The sequence below is a fragment of the Trichoderma camerunense genome (assembly GCF_050948025.1).
Source record: "Trichoderma camerunense strain CBS 138272 chromosome Unknown V8C40scaffold_15, whole genome shotgun sequence".
NCBI classification, from domain to species: domain Eukaryota; kingdom Fungi; phylum Ascomycota; class Sordariomycetes; order Hypocreales; family Hypocreaceae; genus Trichoderma; species Trichoderma camerunense.
This window is the reverse complement of record NW_028145355.1, coordinates 471,944-489,900: the sequence shown is the minus strand read 5'-3', so window position 1 is coordinate 489,900 and position 17,957 is coordinate 471,944. Positions and strand designations below refer to the sequence as shown.

Here is a 17,957-nt window from a genome sequence, read left to right as displayed (position 1 = left end):
AATTCAACATGTCATGTCATGTGGGGGAGATCCGCTGTCCAGCTAGTGGCAATAAAGGCCTCCCGAGGTAGATAGTAAAGCGACCTGATGCTCTCCGTAAGCAACAACCGCTTCTATCTTCATCGCTGTCTCTTTGGTAACGTCATTCGGAGACTGTCCCATAAATGGCATGTGGCTGCTGACGTATAGCGTAGGGCAAGCAATAGTTATGATGGCGGAAATCTTCCAGAGCAATCCCTCGACGGGGGTTGGGAACTTGAGGTTACACGCAAAGAGATGAATCCCACCAAAGGAAACCACAGTAACAAGTGCGACTATGAATGCTTCTGCATCAATGTGTTTCGTGTTCCCGTCTGTACCATGAGCAGCAACGCTGGGCATATAATAATGTTTGGTTTGCAGGAATGGGAGCTGCATGTATGGAAAGGGGGAAGCGTTGACGATTGTCTCGAAATCGGCATATTTTTCGCAATGCTTCGCAGCAAGGATATAAACGGGGCTGTTTACATCCTTTGGCTTCTCCCATTCTATTGAATACAGAATGATGGTAGTGGTAGAAAAAGCAATAGTAGTAAGCTCGAGAGGTGTAAATGGAAGCCCGGCGTAGACTCTAGCGCAGAGTTGGACGACAATCCAAGCGACCTGCAAAATTGCCAGGAGCTTCACAAGAGCATCTGACTTATTCTTTCCTTTAATGTCTGCAAGTTTAATATCCGGCAATTTGTTGATAATGCCACAGTTTCTCGCAATAGCGAGTTGTTTCGAATCTAAGATCCACACGTTTCCGGAGAGTGCGGCGATATTCTCAGTCTTCCATCTCAGAGATCCTTCTGGAAGTAATCTTTTTGCCTCTTGAGCGTGTTTCATGTGTGCCGGCAATGGCTTCCATGGGATTTCGCAACCCCCCAGCCAGCGATTCTGCTTCCTCGTATATGCTCTGATAAAATCGTAATCTTTATCGCCTTCTGGGCTTTTTTCTGAAAGCCCAGTCTCTTGGGCTTGGAGAGTTTCGAAAGATGTACGAAGCTCTTGACTTGGCTCACTCGGCAAGAGGCTTCCCGAAGATGAAGTATTCGGAGATAAAATCTCATCCCCATCGGCACTGTCAATGTCTGGAAATTTGATGACAATCCCTCCAATATCGGCAAGAACTGTGTGGGACACAGTCCACTCTACTTGGTCCTTTTCTCCCAATTTTTTCAGTCCTTCGACATTCTTTTTTGTGCCAAGCATCTTCTTTGTCGTGAATGTGGTGAGAAACTCAGGAGCAATGAGCATGACACCCATCCAGTAGACTTTGCGAAACAAGAGAAACAGTTTTCTGTAGATCCACTGCCATTTAGTCTTGGGTGTGAGCTCTGGGGGCACGTTGAGGTGAAGAATGAACCATGTGCAAAGCAGAATGACACTGAAGCAGCCCCAGACGATCTGCATCGTCGTACGTATGTTTGGCGCTTGGATAAAACCAACGGGTGTTTCATTGGGAAGAGTACAGTTTGGAGCAAAATGATTAAATTTGACCATTTTTGAACGACTGCTGGCAATGAGAATTTTAGAAATGTTACTCCTTCATTTTGATGGCCGTCCTCACTCATCATGATTGTGACTTTTTATAAGAAGTCTTTTACGCTTTTCTTGCCCTTTCATGTATCACTTAATTAGATACCATTCATCTTATCTTTTTATTTATCCCATCGGCTAATCATTAAAGAGACTCGGTGAGAATATGATGCAGGTTGAGCGGGAAAAGTTTGCGATAGGGCGATACTGTCACTGTAATGCATGAGGAGTCCCCACAAGTGCGGTCCTGTGTAACAGGTGAGTTGGCGAGGCTGCATCTTGTACACGTGTATACGACTTATTGACTATTGATACCATCCGATGGTGGTAAACTGATATTGTATTGACTCTTTGCATAGCTGCCCAACCTTCTGGGCAGTGATCGCTATGAGGGAAGCACCTGTTCTACTCCAGCCTTACTACCACTCTTTATCGCGCGACGACAAACGAAGTAGATCGAATAACTGATTCGTGAGCCCTCTCTTAAACGGGTGTTGAACTCTCCAATGCCCCTCAGCGCATAAATAGGTAGCATGAGTAAACGAAGTCAACTCAGCTTCAATTCTTGTTCATGAGAGCACGTAACCTTACTAGCTGCATTTTTAGATTTGGTAGCATGCATTTCATTACATCCGGGTTCTGATTTGTGAAGTTGGTGCTTGAAAGAATTGACGAAGAAACAAGTGTCATGAGTATTAAACATATTCTGCATATGCTATAGCTATGCATCCAATGGTCAAGTTAGCGAGAGTCCTTATATGGGTTGTCACTGATCGTTTGGCCACTAATCGATTAGTATTTTAGATATATTGAGGTTGAATTCATAATTATGAGGTGTATGCCCTACCTTTAACTCTTTTGTTATACTGTGGAAGGCTAAACAGATTGATCATTGATCAAGAACGAGATATGGAATATTGCACAAGCAGATCAATGATAGCCTTATGCCCTTTCTTTACGGCCCATGACGGCAGCTTCCAACCTTCTAAATAGTTTAAATCTATATTTCCTGACCCGTGGTGAGCAAAAGCTTGACTATAGCCTCGTACCCTCTGTCTGTGGCTAATGATAACGCTGACTGGCCAAATAGATCCTTCCAATCGATCTCAGCCTGCCCTGTGTCGAGCAAAAGCTTAACTACAGCCTCGTGTCCGTTCTCTGTGGCTAATGATAATGCTGACCGGCCAAATAGATCCTTCCAATCGATCTCAGCTTGCCCTGTAGCAAGTAATAGCTTGACTACAGCTTCGTGTCCGTTCTTTGCGGCTGATAACAACGCTGTCCAGCCATTAATATCCTTCCAATTGATCTCAGTCTGGCCTGTGGCGAGCAAAAGCTTGACCACAGCCTCGTGCCCGTTCTCTGCGGCGAATAACAACGCCGACCGGCTAAATATATCTTTCCCATTGATCTCGACCTGGCCTGTGTCAAGCAAACGCTTGACCACAGCCTCGTGCCCCTTCTCTGCGGCTAATGATAACGCTGACCGGCCAAATATATCCTTCCAATCGATCTCGGCCTGGTCTGTAGCGAGTAAAAGCTTGCACATATCCTCATGCCCATACCGCGCGGCCCATGCCAGCGGTGTCATGCCATATGAATCTTTTGAATCGACTCCAAAGGTAGTGATAGAGTCGCTTTGCACAACGACGTTCATAATTCCCTGGATATTGTGTTTCGCTGCAAGATGTGCAAGTCCGGAATCTCTTACCGGAGAGTCGGCTGAATATACCTGTATGCTGCTGTCTATCTCGTAGTGAATCTCTGTCCAGGTATTCAGAGGATCAGATGACTGTTCGAATAACTCCAACACTCTCTCTGACGCAGTGTCAAATCCATCACTTTTCTTTAAGTGTTCTACCATTGAAAAGGTAGCGTAACGTAGGAAAGGAAAATTGGCACGAGGAACTTTTTTCTCCTTGTCGCTCGCCAATCGTACAACCTCCTCCATTGCAAAGTATTGTATGCAAATCTTGAACAATTCCAAGTGTGATGTTCCAATTACTGCATTGAGCGATATACTGTCTCCAACAATCTCTTTGCGTAGTTTTAACAAGCCTTTGTCGAGAAAGAAATCTTTGACCGATTGGTGTATGAACTGGACAATCGGACGATGCCCCGTTGTAAACTCAGCAAGCCCCCGACTGAGCTTCACAATTTGTTTCTTCATGCGATTGTCGTCCGGTATATAATCCTCTGCGTTCTGGCATGCGTTTAATGAGGAATAATCGGCATTGATAGCCAGAGCCCATCGCAGTTCATCAACAGATAATGGCTGCCTGGCAAAACAAATCCACTTAATTAGCTTTAGCGATGCTGCGGTCATATTTTCAATGAGTCCATAATATAACTCGTCAAGACTTTCTGGAATAGAATGCACTGCCGCCATGATCTTCGTTGGCCCCTCACCATTTAGTCCAAGGTCCACGACGAGTTTCACTACCAGCTCCGCCCATAAAAAAACGCCAGAAGAACGGTCTATAATAAAGTATGGGATCCCAATGGGTATTAATTCCACGCAGGAAGATAGTTCGGACCGTACATAGGTGGAAATGTCTCTTCGGTTCTCCTTCTCGAGGCATACCTCCAATAACGCAGGAGAGCTTAGTATTGGGTAATGGCGACAGCTGCAACAGATCCGAAGTTGTTTACCGGAAGTAGACAGAGGCGGTATCATTTCAATCAAGAGTTTGAACTTCCTGACTAGGTCTTTTGCGTGTACCTCGCCACACTCATCAAGCGCATCAACAAACAGCCAGATCGAACGGACTATCAAGAGCCTTGGAAGAGATAACTCTAAGAAGCGCCATAGATCATTTGAATGCCATTTCCATTTTTCCTGGTAAGTGCCTATATCCTGACATTTTTGTGTAAAATCATCAACAAGATCTAATAGCGCGTCAGGCGCCTGCTTAAGAATCTGATGAAGAAGAGATCGGAAGAGACCAAACGGAGTCTTTTGAAGTTCCACTCCTCGGCCGTGGAAGAAAAAACAGAGAAAAAGGTCACTATTTGTAGTATTGCTTGTAATGTTGGAAAGGCCTTTTTGGTGACGAAAGGCATATTTGAGAAGCGTGGACTTCCCCGAGCCTGGCTTCCCTTTAATCCAAAGAAGTCCGTGATCAGAAGCAATCCAGTTCATATACGCCTCATGTTGAAGTAGCCATTTGCATGTATCTAAGACAGCGTCGTTAATGTCAGAGGCACGGGTTTGCATACTCTCGAAGGCTAGTGATTGCAAGCATTTCTGTATTTGCCCTGGTGGTATTCTCTTTGGTAGTATTTGTTCTGGCGATATTTGAGGTATTGGATCTGTAAGATTTTAATTCCATTCCTATTGAAGCTAGTTGACTTGGAACATGGATCAATCGCATACCTCTACATTGTCGAGTCTGTCGTGCCTCTCGGGCGAGGCTTTGAATGAGTTCAACCACTTTCTCATACTCATCGTCTTCTGACCTAAATTTGACCATTTCCGAATGAGTACGGTCAATGGCACAGATAAACTGCGGCCCATTCTCCCACTCTCGGCAGTGTGTGGCGGAGGATTTTGACACCAAAACAGCAGCTGGACCTGCTATTTTCCAGTTCCCTCTTTCATCCTGCTGCTTGTTAGTATAGCAGAGCAATTATTAGTTCATTAACGGACTCAGACCTTTACGGCAGTTGGTGACATGCGGGTCTCGTAAAAACAGATTATCTTCGACTCTTGAGCTCCTAGTGTCTCCAAGAATTCACGATGCTGAACACTTAAGATTTGTGAACTAAAGAGTCCAATAGACTCCAATAGAAATCGGTTCGGCCCGTTTTCAACCATAGGAATGAGCGAGCTAATGTCCATACCGTCATGCGGAACCCCAAAAAAGGCGATTCCGTATACCGCTCGTAATAATTTTTGATCTTCCTTGTCTTTTGATTTATAGAGGGATATAAGAGTCTATTATATCGTGAGTAGACACCTTGACAAGTACTGCAAGGGCAAATACCTGCTTGAGAACCAATCCGCCTAAGCTGTGGGCAATGAATACGATGGGCTTAAATGATCCTGCAATTGCCAACTTTCGAAGATGCCGATGAAAAGCTGTGCCCAGGTCTTCCAGATTCTGGAAACTGTCGCTCTGAAAAAGACTTGAGCTGTAGCCGTATACCATGACACGCGAAACCGGTCTGTTGTCGCCACCTTCTTCAGTTGTATCATAGGGGAGAGCATCTCGCAGCCACATATGCTCCCCGTGTCGTTCCTTGAACGACCCGAACGGGTGTCCGCCAAGTCCAGAGATCGCGATAAGGCTTGAAAGTGTCAGTAGCTGGTATTAGAGTGTAAGTTACGTATCAGTCACTTACTCGACTTTGTGATCCTGTGAGAGAGGAGAGTACAACGTTGTGACACCAAGAAAAGCAGTGTCAAGCATCAAGCTCCGCGGTCTACTGTGTTGATCAGACGAAGGCATATACAGAGCAATACCTTTGGCCGGGTCAGCTAGACGTTCTTGCAGTTGGCTGGGAACAGCTTGAAAAGTGACTGTGGCAGTCTGCGAACGTCCATGAATTTCGGTGGCTAAAGATTGAACAGATGGGCTAGCATAGCCATGCTCTGCCAAAAAGGATGCCAGTCCGTCTCGACTCCAGTCATGAGGCACACCTCGCACGCGGAAAGTCTGCTTTTTCCTGTGTAAGTATTGGCTGTCTGTGGACAGCGATGCCATCGTGAAGAGGACATATATGACGACCAACGTTGTACAGATATTTGTGTATAGACCTAGCGAATATAGCAGAGAAGATGGCTATTATTCCTGTGATAGACTGGTCGACTTATTTCAGTCTCTCGGTTTTTGGGTTATGAGGCTGCGCGTGGCTGCCCAATGGCACAGCCAATCACTTGCGCATCTTCATGTTCCCGTGAGGATGCCGATGTCACCGCACATACGCTGGGCTTAACGGAGCACGTTGGCGCAATACGAACAGCATTAGGAGCATGAATGAACTAAAAATCTCATATGCATCTGCTCAATAAGTTTTCTGAGCCGTTTCTAGCTATTGTTATAGGCATAAATGGACAATGTTCTGCTTTTCTAGGTATTTCGATACGTGAATGAATCCATCTTGAGATCGGTTCTTATCGATAAGAACCGGTTACGTTTCTTCAATGACTGACCATGCACTTCATCGCTTTATGTGAATGTCGAGGTGAGAAGCGTGCGTCATATGAGAGATACACTGAGAAATGATACTTATCTTTTTTTTTGTGAGATATTATATAGTATAGCGCAGATATTCAGTCATTAACCAAGTGAGCGGGAATCTCATATGAGATGTTCGCTGATCAACAAGAGTGAGGCCCACAGCGAATGATTTCAGTGGCAATAAACGTAAAATGGTTATTTCTAACTCTATTGCAGCCCACTAACAGATCGACATTCGCAATATAGACATCAAGAACAATGAAAACTGCCCAGTTTCTGAATATATCGCATCGTGCGAGCTCCCACTTGCTAATTGTTCTGTCAAATATCACATTCGCATTTGCAGGGTAAGCAGACAATCTGCCGCATCGCACCCTTGCCCGGGATTTGATGCCCGAAAAGGCAAAATATCGATTAAGCTAACTCATAATCTAGATCTTGAGCCTAAATACGAGCCCACCAGGTCTCAGTTGCAAGCGCTTACACAGAGAACCAGAGAAATGGGCAGCAGAAATGCATCTTTTTTTCATTGGATTTCTCTTGAACGAAGCGTTGGATCATTAGCATTATTCGCGAAAGTCTCGGATGCAGAGTCGATAAGGGATGCACGTGTCGATATCGCATAATAGTCGAGGGTAGGGTGTAGCCTATCGTAAGCGAGGAGCCGAAGTACTGTAGAGAAGTAGAGAGGAAAAGAAGCCGGATACATTCTTCACCCAGTTCAATCTCGCCGTGGACGATTCATCGATTGACCCAACGTCGTATTAGTCCCCATCACTTCCGGTGCAGGGCGTATAGCAACGCGTAAGTCGTCCATCACTCCATCATCCGTCTTTCGATTCTGACCAAGCAAGCCAAACCGGCTCTCGCCGACACGCTCTTTATAGGCAGACTTGGATGCGCATACGGAACGCAACATATTCGACGGTTCCGCGCCTCAACCGAGATGGCCGACCAAAAGGACTTTGGACTAAACGTAATAGGCCAAACGGGATCGAGAAAAAGATTGCGGCTGGCCAGCTGGGCCAATCCCACGGCCGTCAACACTCGCTAATCTGGGGTCTTGACTCGGCGAATCCTGCCTGCGCATGCTAGTCAAACGACAGACCGTCTTTGCTGGCCTCGAGAGCGCGGAATACGGATCGCTCGGCAGGCAACGTGCGTGCGGTTGGACCCGTTTTGGGCTCACGCAGCTGCTCTTTGGGAAATCAGTCAATGTTGCGTATCCACTGGCGATGGGGCTTCGTTTTTCAGCCGCGCCGGTTTGGGCTTCGGGCCAAGGCAGACTGCTGCAGACTCAAAGGGCGCGACTGGCAGATGAGCCCGTGCTCGTGCTGCGGCTCTACTGTATAGCGCTCTGATGTCTCTGGCCGGGACCCTTATTTCCATCGTGCTTTTATTCCCCTTTGCTTTGTTGTTTTCTTCTTTTGTCGTCTCTTCTCTCATTGTGCTCGTGCAAAGGAAACCAAAGCTTCACCACTCACAACACAATGCAGCGTCTACTATTGCTTCCTCTCCTCTCCTCGGCGGCTCTTGCTGCCACTGGCAGTGTGACCCTGACCAGCACTGGATGTGCCGATTCATCTGGCTTCGAGAGCTGTCAGAAGCAGGCAAACGACCAACTGAGCTCGTGTATCGCCCAGGCCAAGAAGGACAACAGCCAACAGGAGATCCTGGCCTGTGGATGTCAAAACTATGTCGACAATTACAATTGCTATTCCGCCTTTTGCTGGAACCGAGTCTGGCAGTGCGAGTACCAAAACTACGTCACCGACTATATGCTCAACTGCCCCATTGCCAAGCTGCCAGTGCCCTATTTCCCGATCCCTAACGATGCCCCTAATGCATGCTCATGCAACTTGGGCAAGGTGTTCCTCGCCTACAACGCCGCCATCCAGGAGACGGCAACGTGCTCAAACAATGCAAACTCGGGTGATGCTAGCAGCAACCTTCAGCAGATTCAAGGGTGCGACTGCTGCGAGATTAGCGGTGCCATCTCAACGTAAGTCTCAAATCTCATCATCCGTCTTTGCTCTTCTGCTTCGCATTCATACCCGGAAGCTTGCCTGTGAGAAACCTTTGTGCTAATCAAGCATCAGTTTCCTCGAAATCTGCCCTGAAACCGATCCCACCCTCCTTGGCCTCTCAAACGTAAATTCGCTTGAGTCACAGCTCAACACACCATTTGATTCATGTGGCTCATACTTGGATCAATATGACTGCATCAAGGACCTGGGATACTCTATCGATGGAGTCAGCACATTCTACAAGCCGACGAATCTTCCCGCCACTGGAACGGCCACGCTTAGCAACAATGCCGGAACCGTGACTGCGCCTGCTAGCGGATCAGTCTTTACTTACACCAATGGTGGCGATGGAACCGTCTATACCATTACCGCTGCGGGTGTCAAGGGATCCAGCGGCTCCGGCTCCGGTTCAGGATCTGGCTCAGGCTCTGGCTCAGGATCTGGATCTGGATCTGGTTCAGGATCAGGTTCCAACGACTCCCAGACTACTGCTTCTGACAACGGAGCCTCAAATACCGGAAGCTCTGCTCAGGATAGCACTGCTGCTGCTGCAAGCCCAACCAAGACTGGATCGGGCAAGAATGCTGCTGGAGTGGTCACTGCAAGCCTCTATTTGGTAGCGGCGGCGATGGCTATGCCTCTCCTTGCCTGTTTTTAGACGATTAATAGATATACGATAGATCCGATAATCAATGTTTACAACACACTTTAATTTACAAGAAGGAATTACTTGAAAGACTTGGTTGCAAGTAGACAAGCCAGCTCTTTGAACAATTGATACTTCTTTCAGCAGCTCGGCCAAGAATCAGGACTAGACGAAGCTGATCATCATTAACAAACAATTGATTAGCTCGATCAAGAATCATGACTCAACAAGAGTTATCATAGTGAACAAACCGACAGCTTTCTCACTAACTCGACCAAGAATAATGACCAGACATAGGTGATCATGGTGAACAAACTAACAATTCTTTCGCTAACTCGATTATAAATCAGTCAGGATCAATCTCTATACAGGCCAAAATCTATAAGCGCAGGTTCTTGCGCTCTTTACAGAATCTATGCATATCGCTCCAGTTGCTCCAACAATGCCGGCCAGTGGTGCGCTGGATAATCAGCATTCAACCAAAAATTTCCCTCCAAATCTCTTCCCATAATCACAATGACGTTTGTCGAAAATCCACTCGTCTCTATACTCTGTGAATGGTAATAAACTGGGCGGCCCTTCTTCCCATCAGGACGAGCTGTCTCTGCACTTTTGACAATCGCTGGGCTAAAGTCTACCGTTTCTAGAAACGCAGCTTTGCTCCAGTTGGAAAATACGAGAAAGGCCATGTTGCTCTCTCCAAACATGGGAGGGTTCCCGGTGGCCCCCATCGATTTGTATGCCAGCTCAGCAACGGCCTTCATTTGCTCTTCGGTGAGTTGCTTGAGAAGAGCCTTTCGACTCTCCAGTGCTAGTTCGCCAATGGTCTTGTTGACGGCTTCTTGGTTGGTGTACTGGACAAAAGCTGCTGCCGGCGCGTTGCAGACGTATGCGGCGTCTTGCTGAAAGACTGACTTGACACGACTGCGAGGGTCAACGGCCTGCAGGGCTGTAAGAGGGCGGCTAGGAGATATGTTCTTCGCCATCGTCTTGGTTGCTAGTGCCACGATGATGTCGTTTTCACTGATGAATGTGGGTGAGCTTCCACCAGTGTTGGCCTCTTCTGATTTGGTAATCTGGTTTCTGGCATCCTGTACAAAAGCATCCATCACCTTTTTCGGAATGCAAACAAGCTTCGATTCGATAGGGGAGTTCCACCATGAGTCGAAAATGAGTCGAAGCCCGAAGGAAGCGAGTCCAAAGCCCGAGAGCTGTTTGTCTGCAAGCACAAACTTTTCTGTTGGCTCTGCTTTGTAGAGCCCAGCCATGGTATCCTCGAAAAATCCCTTGAACGGAGGTACGGCCTCGGGTTTGCCTGCCAAGACGAGCTGCCATGCGTTTAGGACCGCCATGAGACCGGCGAGATCGCTGACGCAGTGGTTGAAGTTGATGGAGACTAGGGTTGCGTCTGTGAAATTGACGACATGGAGGGCATATATCGGATGGTCGGAATAAAAGTAGTCATCGATGCATTTGGGCGCTCCCGGTCCAAGGGCTAGTGATTGGTAGTTTCGAGCGCTTGGGAACGTTGTCAACTTGTCTGTTGCACTTGGCAGCTTGGATGCTTCTGGGTGCTCTGAAATGCGCATGCCGAATCTCTCTTTTGTGAAGTAAAGCGGCGGTCGCCTCTCTGAGAAAAGACGCGGAATGTGAATCTCAGCTGATCCATCGGGCTGAGCTTGAATAAGCTAAACCATCTTGATTGCCATGATGCCAATTGGCTTCCAAACACCATTTACTTACTCTGAGTCGAAGCCTTCCACCAAGCTTCCGCCATCCCTCCATCTGAAAGAGCCGAGACAGTGAATCGCCCAGCATATCCGCGTTGAGCACCTCGTCGAACTTGAAGGTCCACATGAGCGTGAAGCCCCGCAGAGTCGTCGTATCGTCAAATAAATGCAAGGGCGCAATCTCGTCCGTCGGCACGATTATCGGGGGCGATCTCTTTGGCCCCATGCCGAGGAGCTGGTACAGGTACGAGGCCATCTCCAATGGCTGCTCGAGAACAAAGGTAGAATTTGCCAATTGCAAGTTTTTGTGAGAAGGGAACGGACGAAGTTGAAAAACAAAGTGCTTCGTCCGTCTGACAGCTCCGGCTGCTCAGCGGTCCCTTGACGAATCCTTGGAGCTTTCCCCGTTTAAGGTTGACGCCGCCTTATCGCCGCGGAAAGTCATCAGCGGTAACGGAATGCGAATTGTTGTAAAGAGAGTTTCTGACTGGCTACATGTTGTGAAACGATTGAAAACGTGTCTGGTTCGTTGTCGTTTGATGAGCTTGTCTTTTCGTGGACTAGTGAAGGAATTGGTGCGAATCCCATAGATTGGAGATCTGGCGAAAATGAGAGGAAAAAAGAGGAACAAAATGACATGAGAGTCAAATTATCAGTTTCTGAATGAATGATTCAATTAGCCACCATTTGTTTCTATCGTGGGCCAAGTGAGGTATCGTGTATGTGGCATCAGAAAAGGAAGAAGAGGTGGCTTTGGATTAAGTGAAAACGATTTGAGCTGAGTCATCGGGCCCTGTAGTACGGTGAGCCACTGATGTATACCTACCTAAATACACAATAAATTGAACAGAAGAGAAAACACACAACAGCCTTACAGTATTCGGCATCGTTCTAGAATAGGTGACAGTTACAAGCATGTCGTAAAGTGGGTGCTGCTCTGCTGCCAAGATACGTCATGTCACAACCCGCCCTGTGCCCCAGTAAATAAAGATCAATGTTACGTTAGTGGTAGAGCTGGAGGGCAATCTCGTCAACGTCGGCGTAATCTTAAACATCTTCTTCAGCGTAACTGGTGTAACGATGCAGTGGGAAACAAACACGACTGCTGTCGGGTGGCTTATAGCGAGCCATAGCGCATCCCTTATCAACTCCGAGGAGATACGTCTCAATCTCAGCTATGAGATTTTGTGACATCCTGGGGCTATCTAGCCATGTCACATCTCAACAGCGCCCGTCTCTGTATATTCGCCGGTCAGGATCTATGGCTGATGTTTTGACTCTTCCGGCCGGTGACCTAGAGTATCGCGCCCACTTGGCTTGATCTACTGGGTTTAAGCCTCGTGACAAAAACGTGGGCAGCATCGTGGCGTCTCGTTCATGATGATCCGGCAAAGGTGCCCAGATAAGAGGGGCGATTCGATTCACCACAAGCTAAGCTGTCTAGCTGGTGCTTGGCCTTGGACTACAGAGCAATTGGGGGCAGCATAGCGAGCTTTGGTGCCGGGGAGCAAAATTGAACCCTGTCCTGTATGCCGTCTGGTGGACCGGCGTCGAGACGGGCGGGTAGTTGGATCCTATTTTGACTTTTGACAGGGCTCAGTACAAAGCTGAATATGGGGCGACAATCAGTGTGAAACGTTAGTCTTATGAGGTCCTCCCGTTAACAAGTACTATGGACCCTGCATCGTTTGGAAGCTATGATGATAGTAAAGTGGTCGAAGAACTAGAAGTAGATGTACCCGCTGGTTACGCTCCAAATGTTCACATAGAAGTGACATATTTCGAGCATACAGTTCATGTAATCATAAAACTAGCAGGAGAACAAAAAAGGCCTAGCCAACACTTGCGTCTGGTAAAAGGCGTCCATTACTGCCTGCTGTGCCTGGCGATGGTGATTTCGCCGAGCGCCACCGATCAAACTAGTAAAGCCAACGTGTTTTATGTGCAACCGGCAACTTCGATAGATTTCGTAGCCTGAAGGGATGGCTTGCCTTGTCCCCACTCGGTGCTTTTCCATCTGGCTGAAGTCGTGGTTTGTTTCGATCTCTGAGATCTCCCCGCCGCTGCAGAATCGCCCGTGTGCCTGAGCTAGCCGCCGCCTTCATTTTTTATTTCTGTCCTCAAAGTGTTGTGTCGTCAAACAGAGCTGAAATAGCAAATGCAGCTATTGCTCTGTGGCCAGTTCATAAGAGAACGTCAAGCTTCTTCGTCTTAGGGTTACCTTCTATTGTGCCCAGTGTTACCGCCCAGTCGAGCGGGGAGTTGCGGTATTTCTTAGGTAACCGAGTCTTGTCGCTTTTTTCACGAACGTCTTGGTTTTTCCCTCCCCTCTTCGTTTACTTCCCCGGCGTCTTTGTTTTGTGGCGTAACCACCAGCCTATGGACAAGTTGGACAAGTCGCCGAGCCGAAATCTAGCTCTGGCCAGCTGAAGCCAAGGTGCAGTAGCTGAATCTTTCTAGCCCAGGCCCCCTGTTAGCATCTCATCTAGCCCTATGCACATCCACATCCTGCACAACGCTGGCCCGTTGATCCTTGCTCGTTGCGGGTCAGCCCAGCAAAGAAGCACCTGGTTGGCTTAAATGCTGATTTGATTTTCCATCACAGCTCCGATTGCCAGGTGCTGTGGAGCCTTCTGATGCCCGCCCAGATCGCATCGAGTCCAGATCGTGGACCATGTGGGCATCGATTCTCCCACAGGCGGATTCTGCCGAGGCGCGAGCAGCACAAAAGGCTTTCTTTCTTTTCTCTTGGCCCTCTCCTTCGATGGCTTCTTGTCTCAGGCCGCCGGCTGTTGTCCTGAAATCGGTTAGGTGGCCCGATTCGTCGTGGGACTATTGCCCTCGGTTGCCTCGATGCACCCATGATAGAGACGGCATACGCCTTGTGCAAGCAAGCCATGGGATGGTAGCCCACAGATTTGGGTAGCCGAGTACTAATGCGTGCGAGTTCATACGTGGACTTGGCCTGGCACTTTCTCCATCCATCCTTGCTGCGCTCGAGGCCGCCTTTGGTCCCGGTCCCGTGGGTGCGGTCTTTCTCTCCCATGTGCTTACCCGATGCGTTGTCTACAGTAGTAGATATAGGGCACGGTAGCAGCTTGATGGGGTTTCCCCCCATCTTCTCTTTCTTGTGCAAGGGGATAGATATTGATTCGTTGTCTGTGGTCTAGACTCCCCCAGGCTGGTGTCTTGAGTCTTGGATGTCTGGATCTGGGAACATGCCTCTCGTTTGACCAAACGTTTTCCTTTTTTCTTCCTCTTCACTGTCGTCGACAAAGTCACCGGTATTCCATAGTGAAACAACAGAAAAGACGACGACGATGGCGACTCCGACGACGCAGCAGCTCCTGGAGGAGTACACCGGCAAGGTGGTGCCGTACACGTTCAACGGGGGCTTCGTGTGCCTCAGTTACGCCATCAGCCTCGTCGGAACCGGCACAGCACTCGAGTTGATTCGACGGAGGACTTCACACAGGGGAAAGCACAACTTGTATGGATACGTCTTGTGCTATTTTGATGCCGGACCGCCATGTAGCTGACATCGAGAATCACAGCTTCTTACTAGTTGGCGCTGCCATTGCAATGGGCGGCATTGCCATCTGGTCTATGGTACGATACAACCACGTCGCGAGGAATATCAATGATTGCAACCACAGGCCTTTTCAGTGTCAGTGATACCGAAACTTGCTAACATGGTGATGTGACGACGCAGCACTTCATTGGCAACCGGGCCATCTACATGCTCAACGGCGAAGCAGCCTTCCAAATCGCCTACTCGACCGCCCTCACCGTTGCCTCCCTCCTCGTGCCCATCCTCGTGCTCGTGCTCGCCTTTGTCGGCGTCAACGGCAACGGTCGAATCCAATGGTGGCGAATTGTCCTTGCGGGATTGCTCTCTGGCGGCGCCATCTGCGGCATGCACTACCTCGCCGACGCATCCATCAGCAACTATCGGGGCTCGTATCGCCTCTCCTACCTCATTGGCTCCATCATCATCGCCGTGCTCGCCAGTACCACGGCCCTCACTCTCTTCTTTGTCTTTGAGAATACCTGGAGCAGCGCTTGGTGGAAGAGACTGGGCTGTGCCATGGTCCTGGCTGGGGCCGTGTCTGGCATGCACTGGTGCGCAGCTGTTGGAACGAGTTACACCCTCCTACACGACAAGCCTGGCAAGGGGGTCTCACGCAAGGATGCAATGGTTGTCGTTATCTGCCTGGTAAGTCTTTTCACGAAATGCCAGATGAATGCCTGCCCGAAGGACATCAAAGCTGACTGAGCCTATTGGCACATCTAGTCTATCGCTGCCGGTGTTGTCATGACCGGCATGGCCATCTATTCGACCTGGGTAAGACGAGACTATGCCAGCAAGTCGCAACAGGTCGTCCTCGCCGCCGGCGTCTTTGATGATAAAGGCCGCATCATGGTCTCTCAAGACGGGTATTTGCCCAGCGAAGTCGTGACAGACACATACTTTACAAAGGTCAGTTGTATCTTTTTCATTCTTCCCTCCAAAGCTGCCTTCCCTAATGAAAACTGACACGCCATGTCTTGCTTTGCTAGTCCAACGACGACGTCTTCAACACCAGCCACCCCCTCTTTCACTGGATGTTCCGTGCTTCTCGCAACTGGGACACCATAACAAAAGTCATGACCAAGATGACCAACCACATTTCGCTCCTCGCGCAGGAGCGCAACATCGGCAGGGCAGGCGTTCGACTCATCAGCGACGATGGCGAGCTTGTGGACGAGTACGATACCATTCTACGCGAGTTGTTCTGCGTCACTGCGGATGCCCTAGCTTCCAAAACTAAGGAGGCTCTTGCTGGCGTCGGAACATTATGGGATGAAATCTTTGTCACAGGAGAGTCATCAAGGGTTCAACGACTATTTAACAGTGACAAGCCCGGCTTGCAAAATCTCGCGGAAAAAGGCATCCAACAGAATGGCCAAGAGTACGGCCGCGGTTCTCTCATGTTCCTCGTTCGTAGGGTTGATAGCAGAAAGGAGGTGGTGAGGCTTGAGGCTTCCGGGTTTCGCTTTGTAGAGATTCACCAGGTCGCTCCTTTTATTCGATCCACCATGCGCATCAAGACGCCCGACCTGGAGGCTCGTCTACACAACATGGCCAACCAGAGGGACAAGACCCCTATGCTATCTCCCGGTTTTCACGTGGGCATGTTTGCCGTCCGCGCCCGACTCGACAAGGGCGGCTTTGACGTGCTCGCACAAAAGACAGCCCGGAATCTACTCCCCTCTGTTCCATTGCCCGTGAGCACTCTTGATGCTAATAATGCTAACTTTCTCAACCGCCTTCGTGGCTTGCCGCTATCGACTATTCTGCTCAAACTTCAGGCCGACCAATCCGCTTCTCCTCAAGACCGCATGTTTGCTTCGATTCTTCAAGACGCCGTTTCCTCTCTTCGGGACACTCTAGGCGACGAAATATTTGACAATGCTACCCTCTTGCCCAAGGTAGTGCAGCTCCCATGCACTTCCTCTACTACACAGGGCAAGTCTCTTTCCAAATGCATCCTCATTGCGTTCCAACTCGTCCTCCCTATTCATGCCACCGTGCTCTCACCTGATTGCGAGTTCACGCCTCTGAATTTCTTCAAAATGCGCCAACTCACCTACGAAGGCTCATCTCACAACATCGAGTTCTCCCACATGGTCCATCGCGACATGTCTTCGACAGTACATGAGTTTTCTTCACCGCAGTATAGTGCCGCGGTCCAATTGAATAACAAGTTATTTTCCCGAGCGGTGGGCAAGGTCAAGGATAACCTGCCGGGCCACAAAAGACGTGCGACGGCCCTGGTATTGACGCCTACAAGGAGCCAGGAGCAGCTGTCAAAGTCAGTATCGCATCCCAGCTCGATATACAATGGCGACAATGGCAGCTTCGATTACGCCCGCAAACTCTCATCAGCAAGCCAGTCACACTCTGGGAAGGACTCCCATAAGGATCAGGGCCAGAAATTTCACGTCTTTGGCGGTATCATGGTGTCACAGGAAGTGTCTATCAATGTGCAAGATGTAAGTGACAGCAACGTCTCATCCCTCCATCGTCCTTTTCTGGAAGCAAATATCTAACCGTCATTTTCTAAACACAGAACCAAGAAGACTCAAATGCTCCGGAGCAACAAGGTTCAGAGCTCAAGCCCATTCGACCTCGTGCCGATGCCCAAGGCAAGATGGAAAGTTTCTATACTGCTACTGCGACGGGCGAGAATGGTCTCGCTGGCCAGGCGAAGCAAGATGAATCTGCTTTTGTGGACGAGCTGCTCGCTCTGAGTATGCAGGCGGACAAGCGGGCGACTGCGTAAATTTCTTTTGTCGTTATTTTCAGTTCACATACCAATGGCTGGACATTTCTCTCTTTGTGATATGGATGATGGATATGAGGGTTATCGGCGTTATACTACGAGGGTATTTGAGCGGGTCGTGTATTGAAACCATTATTTGTACAAAAATCGACTATTTGGCATCTTGGATATTCTACAATTTTTTTTGTATATACAGATTTCGAAACGACCGACAGCGTGTTTCATTCGTGATGATAGGCTTGTCTTTTCATGGGCTAGCGGATCTCAGAGTCTACACCCTCGGAAATAGCTGACCGTCTTTGTGATTATAGGCAAATTGCAACTTGTAGGATCATAAACCCGGTCAAGCACATGTGTGATGAGCCTTTGGACTCTAATCTCATTGGCCTAAATTATCGGGCTTACTTGATAGATGCCTAGAGGCTGTCAAGTGATGATAACTTTCTTTGCTTAATGGCTTAGCTCCATGTGTGTTTCTTGAGTGT

At 48.6% G+C, this 17,957-nt stretch overlaps 5 protein-coding genes across 5 annotated transcripts; 2 read left to right on the top strand and 3 right to left on the bottom strand.

Moving 5' to 3' along the window:
- Positions 1 to 11: 11 nt before the first annotated feature.
- Positions 12 to 1,524, bottom strand: V8C40DRAFT_281211 (uncharacterized protein; the record flags this gene model as incomplete). Its single annotated transcript, XM_083221553.1, has 4 exons — positions 12 to 59; positions 106 to 1,038; positions 1,129 to 1,205; positions 1,284 to 1,524. 4 exons carry the CDS (start codon positions 1,522 to 1,524, stop codon positions 12 to 14), a joined length of 1,299 nt encoding a protein of 432 aa, XP_083070514.1.
- Positions 1,525 to 2,456: 932 nt separating this feature from the next.
- Positions 2,457 to 6,325, bottom strand: V8C40DRAFT_281209 (ankyrin repeat domain-containing protein; the record flags this gene model as incomplete). Its single annotated transcript, XM_083221552.1, has 21 exons — positions 5,905 to 6,325; positions 5,547 to 5,850; positions 5,216 to 5,497; positions 4,937 to 5,165; positions 4,745 to 4,872; positions 4,641 to 4,708; positions 4,507 to 4,568; positions 4,445 to 4,449; positions 4,331 to 4,399; positions 4,257 to 4,291; positions 4,155 to 4,187; positions 4,103 to 4,118; positions 3,970 to 4,006; positions 3,922 to 3,939; positions 3,827 to 3,876; positions 3,673 to 3,763; positions 3,615 to 3,636; positions 3,566 to 3,581; positions 2,702 to 3,532; positions 2,575 to 2,671; positions 2,457 to 2,545 (listed from the first exon to the last, which is right to left on the bottom strand). Exons 1-21 carry the CDS (start codon positions 6,264 to 6,266, stop codon positions 2,457 to 2,459), a joined length of 2,844 nt encoding a protein of 947 aa, XP_083070513.1. The 5' UTR covers positions 6,267 to 6,325.
- A 1,717-nt stretch (positions 6,326 to 8,042) lies between these two features.
- Positions 8,043 to 9,529, top strand: V8C40DRAFT_251900 (uncharacterized protein). The gene is made up of 2 exons (XM_083217271.1): positions 8,043 to 8,745; positions 8,843 to 9,529. Exons 1-2 carry the CDS (start codon positions 8,234 to 8,236, stop codon positions 9,426 to 9,428), a joined length of 1,098 nt encoding a protein of 365 aa, XP_083070512.1. The 5' UTR covers positions 8,043 to 8,233; the 3' UTR covers positions 9,429 to 9,529.
- A 3-nt stretch (positions 9,530 to 9,532) lies between these two features.
- V8C40DRAFT_251899 (uncharacterized protein) lies at positions 9,533 to 12,006 on the bottom strand. Its single transcript, XM_083217270.1, has 2 exons — positions 11,160 to 12,006; positions 9,533 to 11,089 (listed from the first exon to the last, which is right to left on the bottom strand). The coding sequence occupies exons 1-2, from the start codon at positions 11,400 to 11,402 to the stop codon at positions 9,830 to 9,832; spliced, it is 1,503 nt and encodes a 500-aa protein (XP_083070511.1). The 5' UTR covers positions 11,403 to 12,006; the 3' UTR covers positions 9,533 to 9,829.
- Positions 12,007 to 13,749: 1,743 nt separating this feature from the next.
- V8C40DRAFT_251893 (putative MHYT domain signaling protein) lies at positions 13,750 to 17,889 on the top strand. Its single transcript, XM_083217269.1, has 6 exons — positions 13,750 to 14,636; positions 14,701 to 14,755; positions 14,859 to 15,362; positions 15,441 to 15,626; positions 15,707 to 17,182; positions 17,260 to 17,889. Exons 1-6 carry the CDS (start codon positions 14,467 to 14,469, stop codon positions 17,470 to 17,472), a joined length of 2,604 nt encoding a protein of 867 aa, XP_083070510.1. The 5' UTR covers positions 13,750 to 14,466; the 3' UTR covers positions 17,473 to 17,889.
- The last annotated feature ends 68 nt before the right edge of the window (positions 17,890 to 17,957 follow it).

Coding starts and splice junctions, on each gene's coding strand:
- V8C40DRAFT_251900 (XM_083217271.1), top strand. CDS start 8,234: ATGCAGCGTCTACTATTGCTTCCTCTCCTCTCCTCGGCGGCTCTTGCT. Junction 8,746..8,842: donor ATTAGCGGTGCCATCTCAAC/GTAAGTCTCAAA, acceptor ATCAAGCATCAG/TTTCCTCGAAATCTGCCCTG.
- V8C40DRAFT_251899 (XM_083217270.1), bottom strand. CDS start 11,402: ATGGCCTCGTACCTGTACCAGCTCCTCGGCATGGGGCCAAAGAGATCG. Junction 11,090..11,159: donor GTGGAAGGCTTCGACTCAGA/GTAAGTAAATGG, acceptor ATTCAAGCTCAG/CCCGATGGATCAGCTGAGAT.
- V8C40DRAFT_251893 (XM_083217269.1), top strand. CDS start 14,467: ATGGCGACTCCGACGACGCAGCAGCTCCTGGAGGAGTACACCGGCAAG. Junction 14,637..14,700: donor CACAGGGGAAAGCACAACTT/GTATGGATACGT, acceptor CGAGAATCACAG/CTTCTTACTAGTTGGCGCTG. Junction 15,627..15,706: donor CAGACACATACTTTACAAAG/GTCAGTTGTATC, acceptor TTGCTTTGCTAG/TCCAACGACGACGTCTTCAA.